The 17088-nt window shown below is 47.5% G+C and overlaps 1 protein-coding gene across 4 annotated transcripts in view; it reads right to left on the bottom strand.

The window, feature by feature from the left end:
• The window catches only part of CCDC33 (coiled-coil domain containing 33), a 225859-nt gene that overhangs the window by 105472 nt on the left and 103299 nt on the right, over positions 1-17088 (bottom strand). For all 4 annotated transcript variants that reach the window (XM_025183619.2, XM_025183621.2, XM_025183622.2 and 1 more), the window contains exon 8: positions 2615-2744. In XM_025183619.2, coding sequence (XP_025039404.2) covers positions 2615-2744 — 130 coding nt within the window. The remainder of the gene's footprint in view (positions 1-2614; positions 2745-17088) is intronic.

Here is a 17088-nt window from a genome sequence, read left to right as displayed (position 1 = left end):
TAACCTTACAAAGTGAAAGCAAGGCAATTCTCAACTATCCCCTGCCATGAACCTTGCCAGCACTACTGCCCTGAGACCAACCCCAAAACACAGCGCCACCGAGCCAAGATCCCTGAAACCCAGCACTACAACCTCCAGAGCTCCAAACCAAGAACTAACGTGCTGAGACAACCCCCCAAAGAACTACTACACTGAGACACCTGAAAATTCACTACTACAGCCCTGAAATCCCCCTCAAATATTACCATAACAAGCCCCCCCAAAACACCAACATTACCCTACCGAGTCACTGAAAAAAACAAGCACTATTATGCTAAAACCACCCAAAACTTAGCACCTCTGCACTGAGACCCCCTCCAAATTCAGCACTACCATGCTGACACTCCCAAAGCCCAACACTACAGCCCTGAGACCCCTACAAAACCCAGTGCTACTCCACGGAGACCACTACAATCCCAGCAGTACAATCCTGAAAAAAAACCCGTCAGGCACTACCAAGTTGAACCCCCCAATCTCAAATACTACTGCACTGAGCACTCTTAACTCAGCACTACATCCCTAACCTCACCCAAACCAGCCCTACTGCCCTAACCCCACAACACCCAGCACTATAACCCTAATCCTCCAACCATCCAGCACTGATACCCCCCAAATCCAGCCCTGACACCCCCCAAATCCGGCACTACATCCCTAACCCCACCTAAACCAGCCCTACAGCCCTAACTCCACAACACCCAGCATTACATCCGACGCCCCCAAACCTAGCACTACATCCCTGACCCCACCCAAACCAGCCCTACAGCCCTAACCCCACAACACCCAGCACTACAGCTCTAACCCTCCAACCATCCAGCCCTACAGTTCTAACACTCCCCAAAACCCAGCTCTACAGTCTTAACCTCACCCAAACCAGCACTACCACGTTCATTTTTCCCAAAACCAAGAACTCCTGTAGCTCACAGATCTCAAAATCCACAGCTACCCTCCAGAGATTCCCAAATCTGAAAACAACTTCACTGACAACCCTTGAAACCTAGCATGAAGATGATGAGACCACCACCAAAACCAAGCACAGCCCCTTCTCCATGCTTTCTGAAACTGACTTACAGACACAAATAAGCAGAAGTCGAAGATGCTTTGGACAAAATACCTCATGTAACCTATCAATCTTAATGTTTGTCTGCTGGCTCTGTATTTTGTATGTATGTATGTATCACTTCTGTATGTAAAGTTAGAGCTATGGAGTATGGAATGGTTTGTGGTTTTAAATGTGCTAATGAAAGCCATCAAGAGTGTTTCCTTCAGTGTCTGGGCCATCACCTATAAACAGCCTCCTTTGTCCATTAAGTCTAAGCAGTAGTTGATCTCAGGAAGTCATGTCTGTCTGTCACTCCCCCCCCTCCCCCCAAACAGATAGGGGCTGACCAAGTAATTTTCCATGGAAGGGTAGAAAGTAGACACCAAATTCCCACCTAAAAAAGGGAGACTATTTAAGATGCAAAGTTTTTCAGTTCTTGGTCTTTGGATGGCATGTCACTCCCAAGGGAATGAACCAAAGACCGCAGGGGAAGGGGACTACTCTGGTTTGGAGGCTTAGCTGCAATCAGAACAAGTAAGTTTGTAATAAGTGTTAGAACTAGCTATGCGTTTTCTGTTATTTTACATTTGTAATCTATTTTGCTCGGCCTGTTTTCACCTGCAGCCACTTAAATCCTATTGCTTGTATTTAATAAAATCACTTTTATTTACTATCAAGCTCAGTATAAATAACAGTTACCTGGGGGAGCAATCAGGGTGTACATCCTCCAGGGCCGGCTCTACCATGAGGCGGACTGAGGCAGCCACCTCAAGTGCCAGACTGGGGGGGGGGGGGGCGCCACTGGGACCCAGAGTGTAGAAAATTGTCTCTGCTGCTGGTGCAGATGTTTCTCTCTGCTCTAGATTCACAGCCATGGGGGGCTGCCATGAGAGGAGTAGAACAGGCAGAAGGCGGAATTGAGACCTTTCAAAGTTTTGGCCCAAGCGAGGGGGCATAGAGGCATCATTTGAGCTCCCCGCCTCAGGTGCCAAAATGTTGTGGGCCAGCCCTGACATCCTTTCATTGTTAAAGGGGGCTTACCTAAATAATGCTGGGGGGGGGGGGGGACAGCGGTGATCTCAGCTCAGTGCTTTGGCTAGGGGAGACAGTTCCATTCCAGCAGGCAGCAATTTGGATTGGTACAAGCTGGATTTCAAAGCTGTCACTATGCTACTTTAGCTCCCATGAGATGGCATCTCAGGGCTGTCTTGCTACTGGTATAGGCAGACCCCTGGGCTATTTGGGAAAGGCCTCCAGTCAGGAGCTGTAAGGAGCCCTCAGCAGTGCCCGGACCCAGCCTGGTCTGTCACAGTGACGTAGTCTTCTCTCTCATCCACAGAGCCTCATCCAGTTCAGAGCACACGCCTTCCTGTGGCCTTGCACTTCCTGCCAGCTTTCCAGCCCAGGTGTGTATGAACATCGTCAGTGCCCAAAGAACCAGAGTGAATCCACAGACATCCACATGCCTAGACCTGCCTGTGCACCTTGCACAAGTGGAAACTTCCAAACCTCTGGCTGGATCCCAGAGGAACTTACTTGCTTTATATGGATAGTATTCAATCACCAGGCTGGTATTGTCTGAGAAGAGGGTGGCCCCATCCCTGGATTGGAAGAGGATGGAGGAGTTCCACGTTGGTTTCTCTGGGGGCCCACGAGGTTGCATGACCTTAGGAAAGATGACAGTGGTCTACATAAACATGTGTACATGGCTGGGGGAATTCCTGTGTCTCCTTTGACAATGTGCAGCAAGCAGTAATATCCAACCCTTGGGGGAAAAGAGGCCGTTAGTGATGGACTAAGGGGCACTCCAGGCAGCATACATACTAGAGGCAGTCGTGGATCCACACAGGCTAATTCCTGGGGAGTGCCAGGCCTCCTGGACCCCACTCAGTTCCAAAAGGACTCGCCCACAGCCTCCAAGACTTGGGCAGGGATCACAGTCGTGAATCCAGCCATGCAGACTCCTGTGCGGGGTGTGCACCGTTCCCCTCAGGACACAATACTCCTGGGAACTAGGGTCACTCCAAACCTCAAAGTCCTCAGGTTAGCACAGAGCCATAGCCTGCCCGGCCAAGCCACAGCAACCAGCCAGCCAAACCGCTATGCACTTCATTTCAAGCTTTGGCTCTGGCTCTTTTTTGGCCCCCTGAAGGTGAGAGGCTGTGTCCCTTCAGAGAGCCACCCAACACCTTTCCCTCTGTTTGCCAGCTGGGGCTTCAGCTCTGCGTTCCTGATGAGAGATGGTGCCGGCCATTTCCTGCCTTTTGGCAGCTAGTTGCCAGGTGTCAATGTTATGGTCTCGGGGGTGAGGGAGGGAGGGTTTCCTGCTCTCTTTCTTTGGATGTGATTTGTGGCCAGCCCGCTCCTTAATGACCCAGTCATTCCATCCCAGGCAGCACCACGGGACACACATCTCTAGAATTCTGCGTATATACAAAATCTGTATCATAGAACCCTAGGGTTGGAAGAGACCTCATGAGATCGAGTCCAACCCCCTGCCCAAAGCAGGACCAACCCCATATCCACATCCACATCTGTAACCACAAAAATGAGCTGCGATTATCCACACTAACATCCATGGATGCAGATATAAAGCAGGTATCTGTGGATGTGCAGGGCTCTACACATCTCTATCTCCTTTTCTGCCCCAAGAGCAGACCTATACCTTTCACAACTCCACCACTGGATAGCAATACAAAGTACAATGGGAAACTGAGGCACACACAGACATCTTAAAAATATTACAGTACATTCCACTTTGACACACAGGCTTTTGAGGTCAATGCTCCGCCACAGAGTAAAACCCTCTCTTTCTACCAGGGACAGAAGCCTTTCCAGGTGACTCAAATGGGATATAGAACAGACTCAGCTCTGAGTGCACCCTGCTTTCTGGTGTCCAGTTCTCTCTCCTCTGAGAGCCCAGAAAGTAGGTTTCTCTAATGGTCTACATCAGCTCTGTCTATTTTGTGGCACATGCTCCTCCTCCACAGAGCTTTGGGACACTGAGTGGCTGTGTGTGGGGTGGAATGAGTGAGCACACAGGCACCTGTTCTAGTAAAGAGTTTTGGGAGTGAATATTTTGCACTGGAACCACAACAGGGGAAGGACACTGGGTATACAAGTGGATATTCATTGGGCAATTCTTGGATGAAGGCAGAGCCTGCTAGGGCAGATCTGTGGGAATGGAGTGAGGAGTTATGGCCTCCTTCTCTCCTAGTCAACTTGAAACAGTGAGGTACATCCATCCCCCCCCCCCCCCCCGCAGCTCCACCCATGCAGTCTCAGGAATAAATTTGCTCCAACATGCTGGAATCTTAAGGCCCACCGGCCATGCTTTAGCAGTGTGGGGAAGCAATGGGCATTGAAAGAGGACTTGGGGCCACTTTCTCATCAATGGAGCTCCACCATCTCCAGCAGAATGCCAATTGACACCAGCAGAGAGTCATGACCCTCAGCACTCCCCCGCCTTTCTGAGAAGCAGACTTTCCCAGTCATGTTTCTTCAGGGCAAGCAAAATAAGCCCATGTTTGCTTCCATACATCTTGCTTCCCTCTCCCTCCATGTTGTGGGCTCAGCTCTCTGCTTTGTTAAAGAAATCCTGGTTGTTTTAAATTGCTTTTCTCAAGGCTTCAGATTCCTGTCTCTCTCCCTTCCTCCCCTTCTCCCAGGAATATGCATCTCAATAATTGTTGTCTGATCCCTTTAACTTCTCAGTACTAAAGGGTAGATCTAACAAAAATACACCCCTTCTCCCATTGTTAAACCACAAATCAACATTCCTGGATGATACCTTGGGATTTTTCCATCTCTCTCGGGGGAAGATCAAATTCCTGTCCCCAAAGCAATGTGCTCTGGCTGGACCCCTACCCTTCCAACATGCCATGCCTGCATAAGAGGCGAAGCCATATTAATGGATGCAGCATGCTTCAAAGGATTGGAATTGCTCCCGCTGGGGGAAGGAGGGAATCCTCTTGTCCCTCCAGCTGGATTCACATTGCAAGCTCAGGAGGAGCTGAAGGGGTTAAGTTTTGTGGGCTGGCTAGCCTAGTAACATTACCAGAGTTCAGTGGGGAAGAGATGCTGCTACAGTCAGACGGAGCAGGTGCCTCACAGCACCAAAGAATTTCCCAGCTCGGAGTCTCCATGGGAGGAGCTCTGACATCCCAGCCACTTCTCCTAAGCTTGGTTTATCCCTGTGGTCCCATGGTCCCCGAAGGTGCTGCTGGAAATGCCTCCCTTGCAGCACAGGGAGCTGGAGCACGGATACCTCCTGGGATGCTGTTAAGAGAAGCACAGGCAGGCTGGGTGTTTGTGGAATCCCACTGTGAAAATGGAGCAGTCAATTCAGCACTTGGAGAATCTCCAGGGTTTGCCTGGTCCCTGAGCCAGAGAAGCTGCACTGGAGCCATTCACTGCAGGACAGAAGCAAAGCATTTGGGAGAAAAGGATGCAACACATGCCATATGCTCAGCAGTGCTGCCCTGTAGCTGAGCACAAGGCAGACAGTGTTGTATAGTGGCTAGGATAAGAATGGGAGTCAGGACCCCAGGGCTTTATTCCTACCTCTGCTGCTGGTTCACCATGTGACCTCAGGCAACACAACCATCCTGGAACCTCTCAACGTCCCCAAACGGCATACATCTGGAGATACCCAAACCCCACAACACACTTGCACTGAAGCCAGAAAGGAAGGGAACCCACTAATAATTAGCCATTAGGGCTGCCAAGTTTATTACACACCTCATAGAGGGTATGTCTACACTAGCTCATTAATTCGAGCTAGGTAGGCAAATGAGACGACCGGAGTTGCAAATGAAGCCCGGGATTTAAATATCTCGGGCTTTATTTGCATGTTCCCGTCCAGTCGCCATTTTGAAATTTCACTAGCCTGAACTCACTGCCGCGCGGCTACACGCAGCAGTGAAATGTTAATTTGAACTAAGTCCTTAGTTTGAATTAACTGTTACTCCTCGTGGAATTTCAAAATGGCGACTGGATGGGAACATGCAAATAAAGCCCGGCATATTTAAATCCCAGGCTTCATTTGCAACTCCGGTCGCCTCATTTGCCTACCTAGCTCAAATTAATGAGCTAGTGTAGACATACCCAGAGTGCAGTTATCCCCATGGTGAGCAGGAGGACAAGGGTATGATGTGAAACCCCAAATGCCAGCAGATTTGCAGCTAGCCTGTCCTCTCGTGGCTTTAATATAAGAACCTAAGAATGGCCATACTGGGTCAGACCAAAGGTCCATCCATCCCAGTACCCTGTCTGCCGACAGTGGCCAATGCCAAGTGTCCCAGAGGGAATGAATCGAACAGGTAACGATCAAGAGATCTCTCTCCTGCCATCCATCTCCAGCCTCTGACACACAGAGGCTAGGGATACCATTCCTTACATGTACTGGCTAATAGCCAGGGCTAGACAATCCCCGGCGAGAGCTACTTGCCAGCCCCGTACCGCGCATGCACCAGACTGGCACTGCGCATGCACGAAGCACCGGTGAATGGGGTGCACGGAGCGACCAGCTGAAATCTACTCACTATGAGTGAGTAGATTCTGCAGTTTGTCGAGCCCTGCTAATATCCATTTATGGACTTAAATTCATGGAGGTTATGTAGTTTTCATTTAAACTTTGTTATAGTCCTAGCCTTCACAACCTCCTCAGGCAAGGAGTTCCACAGATTGACTATGCTCTGTATGAAGAACTTCCTTTAATTGGTTTTAAAGCTGCTGCTCATTCGTTTCATTTGGTGGCCCCTAGTTCTTATATTATCGGAATAAGTAAATAACTTTTCCTTATTCATTTTCTCCCCACCACTCATTTCTCCACACCTCTATCACATCCCTCCTTAGTCTCCTCTTTTCCAAGCTGAAAAGTCCCATTCTCTTTAATCTCTCCTCATATGGGACCCGTTCCAAACCCCTAATCATTTTAGTTGCCCTTCTCTGAACCTTTTCTAATGCCAGTATATCTTTTTTAAGATGAGACCACATCTGTACGCAGTATCCATGGATTTGTATAAGGGCAACAAGATATTCTCCATTTTAGTCTCTATCCCTATTTAAATGATTCCTAACATCCTATTTGCTTTTTTGACTGTTGCTGCACACTGCATGGACGTCTTCAGATAACTATCCATGACAACTCCATGATCTCTTCCCTAATTAGTTGTAGCTAAATTAGCCCCCATCATATTATATGTATTGCTGGGGTTATTGTTTCCAATGTGCATTAAATTACATTTATCCACATTAAATTTCATTTGCCATTTTGTTGCCCAGTCACTTAGTTTGGTGAGATCTTTTTGAAGTTCTTCACAGAATCCTTTGGTCTTTACAACCTTGAGCAGTTTAGTATCATCTGCAAACTTTTCCATCTCACTGTTTACCCCTTTCTCCAGATCATTTATGAATAAGTTGAATAGGACTGGTCCTAGGACTGACCCTTGGGAAACACCACTAGTTACCCCTCTCTACTCTGAACATTTATCATTTATTCCTACCCTTTGTTTCCTGTCTTTTAAGCAGTTCTCAGTCCATGAAAGGATCTTCCCTCTTATCCCATGACAACTTAATTTACGTAAGAGCCTTTGGTGAGGGACCTTGTCAAAGGCTTTCTGGAATTCTAAATACACCATATCTACTGGATCCCCCTTGTCCACATGTTTGTTGACCCCTTCAAAGAACGCTAATTGATTAGTAAGACAGGATTTCCCTTTACAGAAACCATGTTGACTTTTGCCCAACAAATTATGTTCTTCTATGTGTCTGACAATTTTATTCTTTATTATTGTTTTGCCCGGTACTGACATTAGACTTACCAGTCTGTAATTGCGGGGTTGGCCTCTAGAGCCCTTTTTTAATATTGGCGTCACATTAGCTATCTTCCAGTCATTGGGTACAGAAGCTGATGTAAAGGATAGGTTACAAACTATAGATAATAGTTTTGCAATTTCCCATTTGAGTTATTTCAGAACTCTTGGGTGAATGCCATCTGGTCCCAGTGACTTGTTACTGTTAAGTTTATCAATTAAATCCAAAACCTCCACTAATGACACTTCAATCTGTGACAATTCCTCAGATTTGTCACGTACAAAGGATGGGTCAGGTTTGAGAATCTCCCTACCATCCTCAGCCATGAAGACTGAAGCAAAGAATTCATTTAGTTTCTGCGCAATGACTTTATCGTCTTTAAGTGCTCCTTTTGTATCTCAATCGTCTAGGGGCCCCACTGGGGGTGTGTCTAGACTACATGCCTCCTTTGACGGAGGCATGTAGATTAGCCAGATCGGAAGAGGGAAATGAAGCCGCGATTAAAATAATCGCGGCTTCATTTAAATTTAAATGGCTGCCCCGATCTGCCGATCAGCTGTTTGTCAGCAGATCGGGGCAGTCTGGACGCGACGCGCCGACAAAGAAGCCTTTCTTCATCGGCACAGGTAAGCCTCGTGAAACCAGGTTTACCTGTGCCGATGAAGAAAGGCTTCTTTGTCGGCGCGTCGCGTCCAGACTGCCCCGATCTGCTGACAAACAGCTGATCGGCAGATCGGGGCAGCCATTTAAATTTAAATGAAGCCGCGATTATTTTAATCGCGGCTTCATTTCCCTCTTCCGATCTGGCTAATCTACATGCCTCCATCGAAGGAGGCATGTAGTCTAGACACACCCTGGTTGTTTAGCAGGCTTTGGGCTTCTGATGTAGTTAAAAAAAATGGTTATTACCTTTTGAGTTTTTGGCGAGCTGTTCTTCAAACTCCTTTTTGGCTTTTCTTATTACATTTTTACACTTAATTTGGCAGTGTTTATGCTCCTTTCTACTTACCTCGCTAGGATATGACTTCCACTTTTTAAAAGATGTCTTTTTTATCTCTCACTGCTTCTTTTACATGGTTGTTCAGCTATGGTGGCTCTTTTTTAGTTCTTCTACTATGTTTTTTAATTTGGGGTATACATTTAAGTTGTGCCTCTATTATGGTGTCTTTGAAAAATGTCCATGCAGCTTGCAGGGATTTTATTTTAGTCACTGTACATTTTAATTTCTGTTTAACTAACCTCCTCATTTTTCAATAGTTCCCCTTTCTGAAATTAAATGGTACAATGCTGGGCTGCTGAGGTGTTCTTCCAAACACAGGAATGTTAAATGCTATTATATTATGGTCACTATTTCCAGGCGTAGTTACCTTTTGGACCAGATCCTGCGTGCCACTCAGGACTAAATCGAGAATTGCCTCTCCCCTTGTGGGTTCCTGTATCAGCTGTTCAAAAAGCAGTCGTTTAAGGTATCAAGAAATTTTGTCTCTGCATTTCATCCTCAGGTGACATGTACCCAGTCAATATGGGGATAGTTGAAATCCCCCACTATTATTGAGTTCTTTATTTTGAAAGCCTCTCTAATCTCCCTTAGCATTTCATATTCACTATTACTGTTCCGGTCAGGTGGTTGATAATAGATTCCTACTGTTATATTCTTATTAGAGCAGGGAATTACTATCCATAGTGATTCTATGGAACATGTTGATTCATTTAAGATTTTTACTTCATTTGATTCTAAATTTTCTTTCACATATAGTGCCACTCCGCCACCCTCTTGACCTGCTCTGTCCTTCCGATATATTTTGTACCCCAGAATGATTGTGTCCCATTGATTGTCCTCACTCCATCCGGTTTCCGTGATGCCTATTATATCAGTATCCTCCTTTAACACGAGGCACTTTAGTTCACCCATCTTATTTTTTAGACTTTTAGCATTTGTGTACAAGCACTTTAAAAACTTGTTACTGTTTATTTGTCAGCCCTTTTCTGATGTGTCAGATTCTTTTTTATGTGAATGTTTTTCGTCTGATCTGGCCAGGACTTTATCCTCTTCCATCCTCTCCTCCTGACTAAAACCTAGAGAATCTCCAACAATAGTCTCTCCTCTAAGAGAATTCTCTGTCCGATCCACGTGCTCCTTTGCACCAATCGATTTCCCCCCATCTCTTAGTTTAAAAACTGCTCTGCGACCTTTTTAATGTTTAGTGCCAGCAGTCTGGATCCACTTTGGCTTAGGTGGAGCCCATCCTTCCTGTATAGGCTCCCCTTATCCCAAAAGTTACCCAGTTCCTTATAAATCTAAACCCCTCCTCCCTACACTATGGTCTCATCCACTCATTGAGACTCTGAAGCTCTTCCTGCCTACCTGGCCCTGCACGTGGAACTGGAAGCACTTCCGAGAATGCCACCATAGAGGTCCTGGATTTCAGTCTCTTTACTAGCAGCCTAAATTTGGCCTCCAGGATGTCTCTCCTACCCTTCCCTATGTCACTGGTATCTACGTGTACCACAACCACCAGCTCCTCCCCAGCATTACACATAAGTCTATCTATATGCCTCGAGAGATCTGTAACTTTTGTACTAGGCAGGCAAGTCACCATACAGTTCTCCCGGTCATCGCAAACCCAGCTATGTACATTTTTAATGATCAAATCTTCTGTTACTAACAACTGTCTTTTCCTGCTGACTGGAGTTCCCTCCCCTAGAGAGGTAACGTCAGTGTGAGAGGATACCCCAACATCTGGAAGGAGGGTCCCATCTATGGGAAGGTTTCCCTCTGCTCCTTCCTTGAACCTTTCATCCTCTTTAATAGCACAGGGGCTGTCTGACTGGAGGTGGGACAATTCTACAGTGTCCTGGAAAGCCTCATCCATGTACCTTTCTGCCTCCCTCAGCTCCTCCAGTTCAGCCACCCTGGCCTCCAAATCCCATACACAGTCTCTGAGGGCCAGGAGCTCCTTGTTCCGAATACACACATACACCACCCGCACATAGGACAGGTAACCATACATGCTGCACTGAGTGCAATAAACAGGATAGCCCCCACTCTGCTGCTGGGCTTCTGCCTGTATTCTCTGCTACAGCTCCCTAGGTTATTGATAGGGTTTTTAGTTAAATCAGGAAGTTTTGATTAAAACCTTTAAACTAAACTATAAAGACTGGCAAGTGTACCTTGGCCCCTTCCCACTCCCTTCCAAACTCCCTCTCAAAACTCCCTGTTTGCCAAGTTTACTAATACTACGGGGGGATATCTGAGCACCACTGACCATCAGGAATCTCCCCTCTCCCCAAAATGCAGACATCCCTACCAGAGCTTTAATTACAACCCTGTGCTTTAGCACACAGACTCATCTCACTACGTTTCACTCCGGAGGCCAAAGCTATTGTGCCAACATAAAATAAAAGACAGATGGCTTTAGCTGTGTTTGCTGCATGCTGTGTCACTTCAATTTCTGTCTCAGCTCCCAAGCTGCCGTCCTGCTGGAAACTGGTTGTATGAAGACCTCACTGGATTGGGGACCAGGCACAACCTACCCAGAGATTCACTGAGCCCTATTTTGAGCCCACAGTGCTCAGCGGATCAGCAAAACCAGCACTCATCTTCTTTACTCTCCCTCTGTCTCACCGGAGCTAGAGAAATCGGGTCAAAACCCTGGACTCAGACTACCACCAGTTCTTATTTTTTTCGGGACATTTAACAAAGTCTATCTGTGGGTCTCACTGGAGAAGAAGGATGGTCCAGTGGTTAGAATGCTGACCTGGGACTTGAGAAACTTGCTCACCATGGACTACTCCCTGTGTGACGTTGGACAAGCTGGCCTTACTTCCTATCTGTAAAATGTGGACAACAGCACTGCCCTGTCTCCTAGAGATATTTATGAAGAATAACAAATTAAATACTCTGAGGCGCCCAGATACTGTAGTGCTGCAGCAATACGCATACTCTTAGCATCAGTGGTTCTCAACCAGATTATCTGAGGCCTCTGGGGGTCTGTAGCAGGTTTCATGGGCTCTGCTGGTCTAAACAAGAGAGCAGGGCAGGTGTCAGACTCACTGGCCCATGATAGAAAGCCAAAGCCCAAGCAACTTAGTTTCACAGAGCCCTGTATGGCATTGGGCCATGGGCAATCATCCTGCTTGCCATCCTTTAACAATGATGCTGATTTTCACTCTCCTGGCTATGCAGCAAAAAACAATTGTTGTGGCAAAGGTGGACCAATATGTTTTTATAGCAGCTGGGAGCCTCCGAAAGAAAAAGGTGGAGAGCCTCCGCCTAGACAGCTTTTAGCATTAGAATCTCCTGTAGCCAGCAGCACAAGGCAACCCATTTTTTCCCATCTCTTTCTGTTCAAATTGAGATGTCTGACTCCATTGCAAGTTGACTCCATAATGGCAGTATTCCAGTGTTTTCAACAATAATGAAAATTAAGAGGTATGTTTGAACATACGGAGGGTAATAGCTGAAGAGGGGTGAGACCACGTTGGCGAAGGTAAGCTGTAGCACTTGACAGTAAAAACTGAAAAACATTTAACAACCATTTTATTCGATTTAACTCATGTTTTAAAATCATCATGCCAATGAAAGTTGGTTACTCAAGCCTACTACGAAGCATGACATCAACAGCCTACTTGGTTTCTTGCTGTAATTTTGCATGACTCTGTTAATGAGCTTCTCAAATGCTGAGCATTCCTTTCTGGTGGCTTCTCGTGTGTCCAGTACTGCCAGTCCTTCCTGCTGTGTTCGTGGTCAGGCAGAAGGCAACTCCTTTCAGAACACAAACTTCTATTCAATCAGGAGAACGAAGGCTCATCTGTAGCTGTTGTGACTGGGAGTAGTAAGAAATTAATTTCTACATCTTCCATGCCAGGAAACAGAACCCAGAGTGTGGGTCAAACCACCAGGGATGATAAAGAAGTTAAAGTCAAATCTTCATTCATTCATTGTATGATACTCCACTCTGTGTTCAAATTCTGTGTTCTGTCCTGATCACATGGCAGTAGAATTGAGGCTGAGTACAATCCAGAAGTTGTTGCTGTAGATTTCTAAGAATTAAGTCTGGGTACTTTACCTTTTTCATCTGGTTTATAAAACACGTTTTGTCCTCTTCACTTAAGGATTCAATGTAAGTGCCTCAATTAGTCAATTTCTGAACTGAAGTCTTTGCTTCTTCCAGTATGTTTTCAATGGCTCTCTTGCCATTTGAACCAAGTGTAGTTCTGTTGCTGGACAAAGATATGCTACTGATGTAGCAGACACCTAGATGCCATTGTGTAATGATCCAACTGATTTCATCATCAGACTTACAAGAGCAAGAATAGCAATGGTTTTCTTTGAAATTAGTAGCAAAAGTAGTTTACCAGATTTACTGCTTAGATCCTGGCAGATATTTCCCAGAGCCAGTAATAACAGTTGCAGTAATATTAAAACAATAGTCACAATCACTCGTGAGAAACCCAGTGGGTTCTCCCAGGATGGACTTATTTGAACTTCAATCTCAGACCATCTTCTATTTTTTCCCAAGACATCCAGTCTTTTTGGACACTTGCTGGGGGAAAAAAAAGAGTATATTGAAGACATTAACGATATGCTCCTTTGAAAGTCTTTAGAAGATACTGCAGCTTATTGTGCTAGTTAGAGTAGATGGTTTCTGCAGTGTGTATAGGAGAGATTTGGGTTACATTTTTCTCTGAGCAAAGCATATACACCACTACGTCTTCCAGAGGAGTGGGAAGCTCCATCAGATGCACAAGCAGCCATCTCATCAGGGTTCAATTTAGAAGCATTTAACTCTTCCAAAGACATGCATTGACAAAGATGCAGCTGATGTGACAGAATTCTCTCTTCTCTACAGGAACCTGATCTTCTACACACTGATTTAAAGTCCCACTTATGCTCATTCATGGTTTTTTCCATTCTCCTTTTTGTTTCCTAGCTCCTCCTCTCACTGCGGCAGAATGCAGTTCTGACAAGATTCAAGTGTATCCACTGGACTCAGCATCTGTATCTCACATATAAAAAAAGGGACTTATGAAGGATTGGAAGTAGCTGTTTATGTCTCTGGTTTCTGGGAGCTCCCGAGATTCAATAAGGAGCTTCACTGATCCCTTCTGCATTGTATTGGTACCCACACAATCTGATGAAACTCTGAGGGTCATGTCCAAGCACACACTGGCTCAGAAACCTGTAACAGATTCTCAAGAAGATACTTTCTTCCTAAATCCTGGGTAGGGATCCACAGTGGATGTCCTGAACTATCTTTCCAGATGATTACCACCCCAAAGAGTGGCCTGCACCACTGTCATAGCTGGGAACAGCAGCTACATTCCAGGATGTGATAGGTTTTATCATCATGGCTAGTGATGTCCATGCTATCATCTCTGGCTCCGTACCAAGAGAGTGTCTTTCCAAATGGTCTATGTCTATACTGCATGCTTATTTCGAAATAACAGTGTGTGTCTCTACACAGCAAGCAAAGTTATTTCAAAATAATGGGCTTCTTACTCTGTAACACAAGGAATAAGGGAAGTCGAAAGAAGTGTTTTCTTCCTTCGACTTACTACTTTGTAGACAGCGCCAAAAGCAGAGTTAAGCTACTTTGACTTCAGCTACGAAATGCATGTAGCTAAAGTTGCACATCTTAACTTGATGTTAGCCCACAGTGTAGGTGTACCCATGGTGGCCACACCATCATTGCACATGGTCTTTTGAGTGCTCCATATTTCAGCCCTACTGCTGCATTAACATAAGCTTTTGAATTTAACTGAATGCAATGTGCTGGTCATCTGAAGAAGCAGGCTGTGCCCATGAAAGCTCATGATCCCATCTACATGTTTTGTTAGTCTATCAAGTGCTACCAGACCATTTGTTGTTTTTTAAGTTTGTGCAATAAATAAGAAAGGAAAAGGCAGAGAGATCCTTTGAGGAGCCCAATATACTTTACCAACAGTTAAGGATCTAAGTTTCCTATGGAAGGAAAGTAGGTATCAGCCAAGGGTGACAGGAAAGACCAAGCCCTAAGATCATAGAGAAGTCCTTCCCACAAGCCAGAGTGGCTGTGAAGGAACCAGCCAATCAGGAGCCAAGAGTGACTACAAAAGGAGCTGCAGGAGTAGAGGCAGCTCAACCGGGCAGGGAGAAAAGGGGGGCTGGCTGGCTGGCAGAACCAGAGACAGCTCCCAGTGGAGAGCCCTTGAGAGACTTGAAGGTGAAGCCCTGAGCTAAGGGCAAAGGAGTTGTATCCAGAAGTGGGAGCCCTGGAAGCACCGCTCTTGTTCAGAGTGAGGGAATGGCATTGAACTGAGACACACTACACAGAGAACACCATGATGGGGCTCTCTTCGATATGTAGCCCAGAAGGGCTTTGTGATCGCACACAGCGTGACTTAGCCAGAGGCCCAAGTAGCTGCAAGGCTTTTAAGACTGAAGCCATGCTGGACCCCACACTGGGACAAATGGGGGCGCTTGTGTGAGGTGAGTGCCAACCCTGTTACAGCAAGGAGCAGAGGATATGTCTACACTACAGCACTACTTTGAACTAACTTAATTCGAATTAGTTAATTCGAACTAAGCTAATTCGAATTAGCGCATCTAGACCCAAAAACTAATTCGAACTAGCATGTCCACACTGATTGGATGCTGGGTCGCATTTAAGGGCAGCTGAAACCAGTTCCGGCAGGGCATCAGGTCAGTAGTTGCTTTGTGTGGCTGCTGTCTGAAGCTATCTGAGGCTCGAGCTTAAAGGGACCCCCCTGGACAGCCGGTTCACAGCTTTTCTGCTTGCTTGCCTACCTCGCCAAGGGACAGCAAAGTGTTTTTCTCTCTGCCTGTCTGTGTCGGTGCTTCCCATTGGGGACACCGCCGTAGTTGGCACCATGGAGCCAGAGCTCACCCTGGGCATGCTGCTCCAGTTTTTGGACTTGCTGCTGCAAGCCTGCCAGCAACGGGTGGAGGCTGCCTGGCACCATCTGGTGTACATCAGCCCCCTGCCTCTCCTCCTGGCCTCCCCGGGGGTCTGGAGGCATCTGGCGTCTGGACACCAGCAGCAACTGGTGGGACCGCATCATCTTGGAGCGCTGGGGAGACCAACAGTGGACCCAGAACTTCAGGATGAAGGAGGACACCTTCCTGGAGCTCTGTGAGTGGCTCGCCCCTGCTCTGCGGTGACGGGACACTCGCATGAGGCCCGCCATTCCCCTCCAGAAGCATGTGGCCATCGCCCTGTGGAAGCTCTCCACACCGGACAGCTACCGATCTGTCAGGAACCAGTTCGGCATGGGGAGATCCACCGTCGGAGCAGTGCTCATGCAGTTATGGCACACACCGGCCACTGGGCCGGGGGGGAATGGGGGCTGCAGGGAGGGGATGGGCCGCACCAGGGAAAACGGGGGGGGGGGGGAGGAGGCGAAAGTGCCCCGCACGGGAACGTTCGGTCTGTCCTGGCCGTACTACACGCTGCCCATGGGGGTTGCTTCCAGGAGTGGGGTGCGGGGCAGTGCCAGGGAACGAACACTCCCAGCCACCCAAGCGCCTCAGTGATTCGTGGTTTGTTGTCTCTCTCTGCAGGTGGTCAAGGCCATCAGCCGGGTGCTGCTCCACAGGGTGGTCCACCTTGCTGACCCGGACGCCGTCATCCGGGGGTTCGGTGCCCTCGGCTTCCCCAACTGTGGGGGGGCCATCGATGGGACGCACATTCCCATCTGTACCCCAGAACACCAGGCCTCCCAGTACATCAACCGCAAGGGGTACTTCTCCATCCTCCTGCAGGCCATGTGTGACCACCGTGGCCAGTTCAACAAGGCACACAACGCCAGGGTGTTCCAGAACTCCTCCATATGCCAGAGGCTGTAGGCCGGGACCTTCTTCCCCGACCACCACATCAGGGTCGGGGACGTGGACATGCCCGTCTGCCTGGTGGGGAATGTGGCCTACCCCCTACAGCCCTGGCTCATGAAGCCGTACACGGGGCACCTCAACTCCTCCCGGCAGGCCTTCAATGCCAGGCTCACCAGGGCCCGCATCATGGTCGAGTGGGCCTTCAGACACCTGAAAGCCCGATTTTGATGCCTCCTCACACGCCACGACCTCGCCGAGCACAATATCCCTCCCGTGGTGGCAGCATGTTGTGTGCTGCACAATTTATGTGAACGGAAGGGGGAGGCTTTCCTGCCAGCCTGGATGGCTGAGGCTGAGCGCA

The sequence above is a fragment of the Pelodiscus sinensis genome, chromosome 14 (genome assembly GCF_049634645.1).
Source record: "Pelodiscus sinensis isolate JC-2024 chromosome 14, ASM4963464v1, whole genome shotgun sequence".
NCBI lineage: Eukaryota > Metazoa > Chordata > Testudines > Trionychidae > Pelodiscus > Pelodiscus sinensis.
Note: the sequence above shows the minus strand (reverse complement) of the source record. Positions and strands in the feature narration are given on the sequence as shown.